At 37.8% G+C, this 9,695-nt stretch overlaps 1 protein-coding gene across 2 annotated transcripts; it reads right to left on the bottom strand.

Annotated features, from left to right (window-relative positions):
• Positions 1-1,218: 1,218 nt before the first annotated feature.
• prpf18 (PRP18 pre-mRNA processing factor 18 homolog (yeast)) lies at positions 1,219-8,943 on the bottom strand. 2 transcript variants are annotated; one of them, XM_032524561.1, is made up of 11 exons: positions 8,699-8,943; positions 7,562-7,639; positions 7,306-7,332; positions 5,487-5,588; positions 5,279-5,392; positions 4,807-4,953; positions 4,517-4,585; positions 4,090-4,230; positions 3,919-3,990; positions 3,675-3,830; positions 1,219-2,236 (listed from the first exon to the last, which is right to left on the bottom strand). In XM_032524561.1, exons 1-11 carry the CDS (start codon positions 8,762-8,764, stop codon positions 2,156-2,158), a joined length of 1,053 nt encoding a protein of 350 aa, XP_032380452.1. In that variant the 5' UTR covers positions 8,765-8,943; the 3' UTR covers positions 1,219-2,155. The 2 variants fall into 2 exon arrangements, with proteins under 2 accessions (XP_032380452.1, XP_032380453.1); XM_032524562.1 differs by lacking the exon at positions 7,306-7,332.
• Positions 8,944-9,695: the final 752 nt, after the last annotated feature.

Here is a 9,695-nt window from a genome sequence, read left to right as displayed (position 1 = left end):
GATCAGACCAACATCTGCCATAATGAGTTTCTCATGACCTGTCTCACTAAACTTGTAACCTTGATCTCAAAGTAGATTTAATTTAGTTCCTTTTTAAAGCAATAGTGCGTAGTTTCAGTCTCCCCCAAAGAGAACACTGTTGACGCATCCACAATTCAAGCCTTGTGATCATGCACGCACCCCCACCCCTCCTTCAGTTGCTAGTAGCCAAGAAGAATTAAAAATACATGATGGTCTCTTCTAAAGAGGTAATCATCTTCACTCGAGTTTCAGCGCCAAAGTCGCCAGACGCCACAATCTTCAGAACATAGCCAATCTGTGAAATACAGAGAGAGTTGTGGCAGCCGTTGGCCTAATTAGCTTCGTTGCGACTCATTTTGCAATGGCTTGGGTGTAACTGACATTCATTAATATCTAAAAGTTACGCCATAAAACTTTAATCTTTAAAGTAAAATTAAGAGTTTCCTTTCTGGTGGCATAGCACTGGTGTGGGATCTGACAGAACTCACACAAACTGACTGTTACAACATGCAGAGGTTTCTGGTTAATTTACAATGAGCTGAAAATACTTTCCACTGGACCATCTTTTCAAGGCCTTGGCTAAGCAAACAGTGCAGCTGACAGTGATACAGCACATCTGCCTGGACAAAAGCCAAAATATTTAGCTTAGTTTATCTCGAGGACAGGCAGATAGGTGGAAAAACATTATGCTTTCTGACCGGGTCATTTCAGTCTTAAATTAGAATGTTTCTGCACTGTAACTGTTGAAAGAAACAATTCTTCTTCTCTTTTGCTGTGGGTTAGATGTTGGTGCGGAAATTGGGAAATTTCAGAGGAAAACAGCATTAATTCACAGTATTTGCACTGCCAACTGTCAAGCCGTCCAGCTGAGTCTCAAGTTGTGACGCAAGCAGAGCTGATAGACTAAGGCGGTGACATGGTTACAGGCAGCCGAGCACACACTATGACCACAAGGAACAGATCAGATCACCATGGTTACTCAGTCCATTAAGGTCAGCGTGTGACGTTGGATGTTACCATCTTAGCAAACTAGTGGAAGGTTTCCATCAGCAGTCAGTTGTTGCAAATCTGCGCTTTTGGTTTATTTTGCTGTCCAGAAGAGCACACCCATTCCTTAATTCCTTTTCTTAATCTGACATTCATTAAGTTCATTCTTAATGAATCAATCAATCCAAAATTTTACTGAAGCATGCCGTGGCACATTTACAGAGAGCCTTTTATTTGGAACTGTTTCCCAGCAGACACATTGTTTAATGACCCCCCCAAAAAAAACATGGTGACTAAAAATAGTCCCATTCAGCAGACCGGCTGCATAAGACAAGAAAGCATATCTCGACAATAACAGAACTAAATATATCTTAAAGAAAAAAAATTAAGTTTTCACACTCCATACAAACTAAAAATCCTGGCAGCTGTTATAACAAAGCAACACTTTATTTTCTTACTGAGATAGTACGGGGACATATTTATTGGTTTAATTATTTGCTAAAACTCAAACATGCACATAGAACTGGATCTTCTTTGATTGTAGCACATCAATAAGGAGTTAATAACTGTCATGTCTCAGGTGTAATAGAACTTACATTACTGGATCTTCCTAGGCAAATGACACTTTACTTCCCACATAATGAATATATATCTTTGAAATACTTGTGAAAGCCAATATTAACAGAACAAGAGCAGTAAAAAAAGAAGAAAAAAGTTAAACCCTTTTTCCTGTATCAATGGGTTGGAACTCCTCAGAGCCTCCATGAACATGTTCTTAAACAGGACTGAAGTCAAGGGACTAATATTGGCGTGACAGGTGTATCAGTTTTCCCAGTAGTTCTCAAAGACAAGTCTAACAGGATTCAAAGGTTGTTGAGTGTTCTCCACCTAAATTTAAATTATTTAATTTCCCCTTATAGCACAATTCTGACTGTATACAAAAGGTATGACTCACCCAAATTCTGTTTAAAAGATGTTTTTCTCAAACAGTTACCCCGACAAACTACAGACGTACTTGAAGGCCCCTGATGTACGTGACTTTGACAGCCAGTGATGCCAGAACTGAGCTGCTGTGAAAAAAATCCCATTTTGGATTGTGATACAGCTGACCTGACAGTTTTAGCCTAAATTAAGCTGAAGTCACAAGTTAAAGAGCGTTGTACTCCACACACTTTGATGGCACAGTTGTGAAGTGTTTCTGACAGATAGTCATTAGCCTCTTCAGTCCCTGTAGAACAAAAAATAAAAAACACAAGGCAATTTAGTTGGGAGGTCAACTACATCTCACCCGGTGAATTTGTTTCTCAAATAGCCTAGCAGCATATTTAGCTGTTGGTGATGATGATTAGTGACATATTGATATAAAGTGATGATTTTAAATAACTATTGTATATGACCAGTCAATAACCTCAACTTTGAGCTCCTCTATAAAAGCTCAGCAGTCTGTTTAATTGACATTATTAGAGTATTAAAGTATTTACTGTGTTAGCAAGTTTCAGCATTGGAAGTGTCCCTTATGAACCTCATTCATCCCATTTATGTTACTGTATGTCTATATGAAGAGTCAATGTGCCTCTTTCTGATTTTAGAAATAGAACAGTTCCATGGAAAGCACAAAAATGTTAAGACTAAAAAATAACAGTGAAATTGTACTTAAGTTAGGTCTGCACAATATTGGAAAATCTGACATTGCGATATTTTTCCCCCAGTAATTTTTAAAAGATGACAAAATAGCTCTATTTGGAAATAATAAATCATTCTTGACAACTGCGGTGATTTTGTAGGGGAGTGCGTCTACATAGAATTTTATATAGAAAAATTAAAAAGGATCTTTTCTAATGTGAACCATTCTTTGTTGAACTTTAACACCAAAGCAAGTAAGCGCTGGGACTAACATTACTCTTCTGAAGTGGTTTTGGAGAAGGAAATTAGGTAGAAATACGCTGATTGACTAGCATGACACCATTGTATTCATATAATAATCAATCCAGGCTAACGTGTATGACAGTGACGGCATGTTCCTTCCTCTAAATTTCAGGTTGTGGTCGACTAGGGGGCCAGTTCGTTAGTTTGATAAATTGATCAGACCTGCATGTCACGCGCACTAGCAACTAACTCTGTGTATCCAAGAACAATTAAATCTGTGGAAATGACGTTAGATCAGACACAGACTTCTGTAGTAGATTAGTGTAACTGTAACATGACTGTGTCAGCGGCAGCTGCTGTCTACGGTACTTTTCTACACACGGAGAGCCTCACTTCCCATAACAAACCCCGTCGGACTAACGTCACATACACACGTTGCCTACATGGCTACCTGTCTTAAAGGGGAAGGGTCGGACAGTAATAATCATGTAAAAGGAGAACGGTGAAAGTTTACTGTTCTATCAAGCAGCAAAAAAGGATTAGCGTTAACATCGCAACGTCCTGCGATGTGACTATCGCGCATGCGCACATCGCGATGTTGATGCTAAAACACAATATTGTTTAGCCCTAACTTAAGTAATCAAAGTAACAAGGGGAATAAAAAATATTCTGAATTGTATGGTAATTAAGTCTCAATATGGCATTGCATTTAACCGTTTTTTACCTTAGATCTTGAGGGTCACTGTACTAGAAACAAATCCCAACCTAAGAGAGAGTAGGGGATAACCTCAGGGTCTCACCTGGATGTATTTTCTCTGTGTCTCATCGTTGAGAACATGGGCCACATGCTTGGAGAAGATCTTTTCTCGCCCAGTACGAGCATGGATACCCACCATGGTCACACCGATAGGCCAGGGAGCATTACCAATGGCCATCTGCAGGTAGGCATCATTTGCCTGGACAAAAAGTTGGATAAAGTTGATACATTTGAAAATGAATAACAGGGGCTAACATCAAAAGACTGTTAATCAGTTGATGATATACCTTGACATATTCTCTCTCCAACATGAATTTAATTATGTCCGTGATTGACTCTTTGATGTCAGCTGGTAAACTCTGAAAGAGATAGAGAAATTTCTTTTATAATTATAACTATAACTATTAGAAAAAATATAAATTATACAAAGCTGGTTTTACTCTCTCCAGAAATGTTACCTTCTTCCTGAGCTTCCTGAAGAGCGGTTTAAGGTAAGACTCGGTCTGTGAGTGAGTTGCGCTGGCCAGCTTGCCCTGAACGCTTCGCTTCACGTGGTCCTCTCGGCTGTTCAGATCTTTGGCCCAAACACCAAGAAGAAACTATACAACAGGAAGGAAATGAGGCAATTGACAAATATTAACAAGAATGGAAATGGTGAGAGAAAGATTAGGATTATTTGTTCTTAAATGGTAGCGGTAAAACACATCACAAAAACCTTTACATCATGAAAATAACTTGTAACATCTCTTCATCCATTTAACAAAAATGCAAATCAACACTCTAAATTAATAATAATTAAAATATATATATATATATTGCATAACTTTTTTTATCCAACAGCTCCCTCTAGCTCAAAAGGCAGAGCATGATTTTTTTTTGCCTTACCCTCAAAAACTTGTCAATAAGCTCCTGGTCTCCATCATCATCTCCTGTGCCAAGTGTTTTACCAAGAACCTGAAGGAGAGTTTCAGTATCAGACACAAACTGAATCATGGGCTCAAGTCACTGAAGAAAACATTGGAAAATGTTAAAATATTACATAAAGAAAATATTGCAAATCTCAGCTTGCGACATCAAAATTAGTAAATAGTTATTGATAAATTGCCTATTATTTGATCCAACAGGGTGAAAAAACGTGACACTGTTAACTACGCAATGTTAACTATGTAATATACCTCCAACTCTTCTATAGTGGTGTTTTCTTCGTGCACTTTCAGGTCGTGCTGTGTGTCCACTTCTCCTGGCTCTGTTCCTCCAACAATCTCATTTAGGTACTGCTGGTCAATCTTGTCCATGGCTGCTTTTAGGTCATTCCTCAAGCCCTAGACACAGAGGCAGTGTTAAACTGTGTCAGTCAGGATACTGTGCTTTAAACTTAGGACAATAACACTAATAAAAGAATCACATTAAAAAAAAAAAGTTCACAGAACTTGTCTGGAGCTTAGTTGAGAGCAACACAATCAAATCTGCTTCCAGGGACGGTTTGAAGACAAGTGTATTTTGAATGTCCAGACGTTGAAATAGTTATGCCATGCAATTTTTCAATGTAGAGGTTACGGTGGGATTTGATTTCCTAGATAGGTAGGACTTGAAACAGCATATCTTTACTGCATGATGTGTCTCACTCCAAGACACACTCAGTCCTACCTTGTTTACTTCCGGGGTCAGAATCTCAATCTTCCTTAGTCTCTGGAAGGCATCATAATCGGACTCTCCAAACAGTCGAACTGGTTCCCCTCGTTCCCTAAGCCGGCGAATTACCTATATAAACCCAGCCACGCAAAAGACAAATTAACTAATAATATGGAAAGAAATAATACTTTAAGGGGAGTGTTAATATTTTATATTGACTCACTTCCTGTCGCGACAGTGTCATTGGCAGCTTCTCTTCTGTTAGCTCCAGTTCTAACACTGGATTAGCTGATGTGGATGGCTCATTATCTTCTTTCTTATCCATCTTCCGGACAACATGAGAGGAACAGAAAAAAACTCAGTATTAAAGGGATTATTGAAGGTATAGATTTGATAACATCAAAAGATTGCTCTCTCCGGGCCAATGCAAATGAAACAAATACAACTGGGATTTGTGAAAAGTATTGGATATGTCATGAGATGAGACCTCAGGAATGAAGAGAATGGGTTTTTACTATGAGGCATTGGATTGCCAACACTCACATCCCTATCTTACCTGCAGCTCTTCATTAAAGACAAGTCACTTACCAACAAAAGGAAGCATTTTGAATTAGGGCTGGGCGATATGGAGAAAAATCAAATATCACGATATTTTTGACCAAATACCTCAATACCACAACAATATTGTAGTGTTGACTATTGGTGCTTTCACAAAATATTTACACAATGATATGTTTGATAAATAATAATGTAGATATAATAACTATGTGGGTAAAGGCAAACAACTGAACAGCTAGAACAGTCTGGTACGTTCAGAAAATGACATCACTTTACTGTAATGCAGCCTTTAAAACCAGGACACAACTTATGTCATATCACAATATTACAATATCCAAAATCTAAGACGATATTTAGTCTCATATCACGATATTGATATAATATCGATATATTGCCCAGCTCTAGTTTGAATTTTACATTATTCTCATTTCAGTTTGTGTTATTTGAATGCTAACTGTGCCACCTAAAGCCCAATCAAAGGCAAAAATAAATGTCAGTAATTTTTCTCCAAAAAAGGAAACAGTATGCTACCAGATCATGCTTTAATTGGCACATGCATCCCAGCACTCTTAGATTGTGGTAAAAGGAGCACAATCTAAAAGAACAGAAATTAAAAACAAAAAGCCTTCAAACAAACAATGGCCCTTGCTCAAATAAACACTGTACACTGCAAAAGCATATATGTTTGACATTTTAAGCTTTACACAAAGTAGAACACGAATGCAGTTTTCAACAGAGCAACTGGAAATGCAAAACTTTACATAAATGTATTCATAAAACGTATAGCATCGTTTGTCTATGTATTAAAGATGCTGTCACAGATTATGTGCAAAATAAGAAGTGCAGCTTTGCAACAGAATTATCTTTTATTTCATTTCACTATCCCATGCTGAAATTCACACCATGTCTGTGTCCCACACATTGACTTTGTGGATTCCTTTCCTTGTTCCCTTGCTTTCTGACAAGTTATTATTGCCAAGTTTGTAAATAGTTTGTAACACATAACTGGTCCAGCAAAAAGCCTAGTTGTCATAGTGGTTGCTGCATATGAAATAAATAGTTTAAAGCATAAATATTGACAAAAGGTGGTGTATTGGAAGCGTGAGGTAGTCCAGCAAATTCATATAATGTAGGTGAATTTAAATAAATTTGTATTTTCAAATTAATTTCTGTTATTGGCTATTTGTTCATGAAATTACTTGTTTGTACTATGTAATAAAAGAGAATTATTTTATGTTCACAGATTGATTTGTTTGATGTTGAATCAATTATTTTGCACCAAACCCCCTCATGGGGTTATTTCTAACAACCCGCACTGGAAAATAAATATATCTCCACCATGTTATTTCTGTTTTTATCCTCACTGGCTTTAGCGATTAGACTTTCAGAAAGGGTGTCAAGGAAGCGGAAGCCATTGGGACACAGTGTGATTTATCCTTTCGTCATGCATCCTGTCAGCTACTGTCACTGTGCAAATCCCATACCTGGCTGTCAGGAGTCTCTCTCTGTACCTACAGATGCAGGCAGCAGAGGCGGGTTGGGGAAAAACAGCAAACACAAACACTAATATAGACCATAGCATCAAAGCCTGACCTTATTTAGTTTCCTGGCAAAAACTTCAACTACAGTATTAAGTGTATCATACTAAACATGAGATCAAACCTGAAGAAAAGCAGTGATAAGGTTTTTCTGTGTGTGTATGTGAAAGAGTAATAGAAAGAGAGTGATCTTGACAGCAACCTTGTATCCACATCTTATGAAGTATTCTTCTTGTTCCATGCGTGCAAGATCAGACCTTTTGAAGAATTTTTTGGAGCCCTGAAAGCAGAAAGATAGTTGACTTGTTACAGGTCTAATCCAACTTAATGTACAACACAATGAACATATTATATATGTATTATTCATTATACTTGTGGCAAAGTCTAAAGTAGCATAACAGTAATCGTTGTACAACAAAGATGCCATATACTAACCTTTTCCTTCTCTTTTGCTGTGATACTGCAGTGTGTAAATCTTTAACACAAAATAGCTAAGAAACTATTCTTTTTTCCTCTGTGTTGGAATGAATGTGACAGCATACTCTACAGCATTTTAAATAAAAAAACGTATTATTTTCAACAAAGTAGTTTTTTTAAATTTAAATCTGATTGAATGTGAGAGCAAGAGGTGTCACAGATTAAACAAAACATGCCATGACATTATGTCTTACTGGTAACAGTCAAATTTAAGGAATAACATAAGTAAAAGAGAAAACAAGAGACATTGACATTTCATCTGTATTAAAAAAAGAACAATAAAACACGCTGTCAAATGAGGCAATAAACATTCCTGTTGTACTGACATGCCCTTACCTAGCTAACGTTACCCTAATCCTTCCATCACACGGAATAAATTATAAACTTGTGTGTGGAGTATAAAGTTAGTTTTTGGATTTAATCGCAGTGTTCCTTCATAAGTGGGCAAGCAAGGCTAACGTAAAATGTAGGGTTAACAGTAAAACAGTTAATGATCCATTTTGTCTTTAGTTTAAGCAGAATATTAAAGAATCTCAAGCAGTTAACGTTACGTATTTGTTACGTTAGCTAGCTAGCTATGTGTTTACCTCACCCCAACATAAACCTAGCTAACTGTTACTATCCGTCTCAATGTTTAACATTAACGTGAGCTATATACTGTGCGTTACTGTACGTGGAGTTCACTACTGTATTACTAACGGTACGTCTATCAATAACGTAACTTGTAAAACATCTGTGATTTTGGAAAGGCAGCGTTGACCGAAATGAGTTAGCGTTAACGCTAGTTAACCTTTTAGCAAAAGGGCTAACTAAGCTAACAAAAACAAGCAACTTCATTAGCTAGCTAGCTAACGTTACTCACGTCAACAAGCTGTTTGTCTTCGATGAGTTTTCTTTTCCTTAAGATCTCAGCTTTTAGTGTATCCATTTTCAATCGTGGTCGTTATTCGTTTATTTCTACAAATAACCACACACGACTTTCGCCACAATGCTACGCTAGCAACTAGTGATGGCCAATGAAGCTTTGGTGAAGCACTGAACCACTTTGTTGTTTTGAAAATGGTTCATTACTCGAAGCTTCAGAAACAGCGACCTCGCCTGGTAAAGTGCCAAGGTTGCATCTAGATAGTGGACAGGAGGCTACAGGAGACTAGTGACACACGTATACTAACGATGGGATTTCACTTTTTAAAATAAAGATTGATGAATTTGTGTATTGGTATTGGGGAAAATAAGAAAATAGGGCACAAGTTGGGTGTGCTTGTGTAACTATGGCTAGGGAGTAAGGGGGATAAAGGAACATTTTTATCAAGTAACATTATTGTTTCAACATTTTTTAGACTGAGCCTGTTTCTTTTTTGCTCACAACCTCTCCACTTTTATGTTTAGCCAGTATAAAAAGGTGAGGGTACACATTTTCGTGATTTATCCAGTATCCAGTGGGTCGTCAGATCTTTCCAGCGGTGGAGCCGTTATGTACCTCCACTGTAGCTTTTATATTAAGGAAAATAAATCGATACGAACAAACTAATGACTGTCACTGTAGAGGTTGCTACAAACCAAACGCAACTTTTTTATGCTTTGAGCGCGCAACAATTCAGACTCGAAACGAGGCGGTGCGAGTTGCAGTTTCCCGCCACACGGAGACTGTGGCGCTGCGAACCACTCAGCTGATTCATTCAGAGAATGAAGCAGTTGCTGCTTCGGACGTCAAACGTCACAGGACTTTCTCCGTACCAAAGCAACCTTCGGAGCAGTGGTTCAAATTAAATTGTAGTTAATGGTTTGAAGCACGTATCGAAGCTTCAGTGTCAGACTGCCATCACTACTAGCTACCAACCATTATTAACGGTCTATGC

This window comes from Etheostoma spectabile, chromosome 8 (genome assembly GCF_008692095.1).
Source record: "Etheostoma spectabile isolate EspeVRDwgs_2016 chromosome 8, UIUC_Espe_1.0, whole genome shotgun sequence".
NCBI lineage: Eukaryota > Metazoa > Chordata > Actinopteri > Perciformes > Percidae > Etheostoma > Etheostoma spectabile.
This window is presented reverse-complemented; position numbering and strand designations above follow the sequence as displayed.

Coding starts and splice junctions, on each gene's coding strand:
- prpf18 (XM_032524561.1), bottom strand. CDS start 8,764: ATGGATACACTAAAAGCTGAGATCTTAAGGAAAAGAAAACTCATCGAA. Junction 5,589..7,305: donor GAGAGACTCCTGACAGCCAG/GTATGGGATTTG, acceptor GTTGTCCGGAAG/ATGGATAAGAAAGAAGATAA. Junction 2,237..3,674: donor CACAGAGAAAATACATCCAG/GTGAGACCCTGA, acceptor TTTGTTCTACAG/GGACTGAAGAGGCTAATGAC.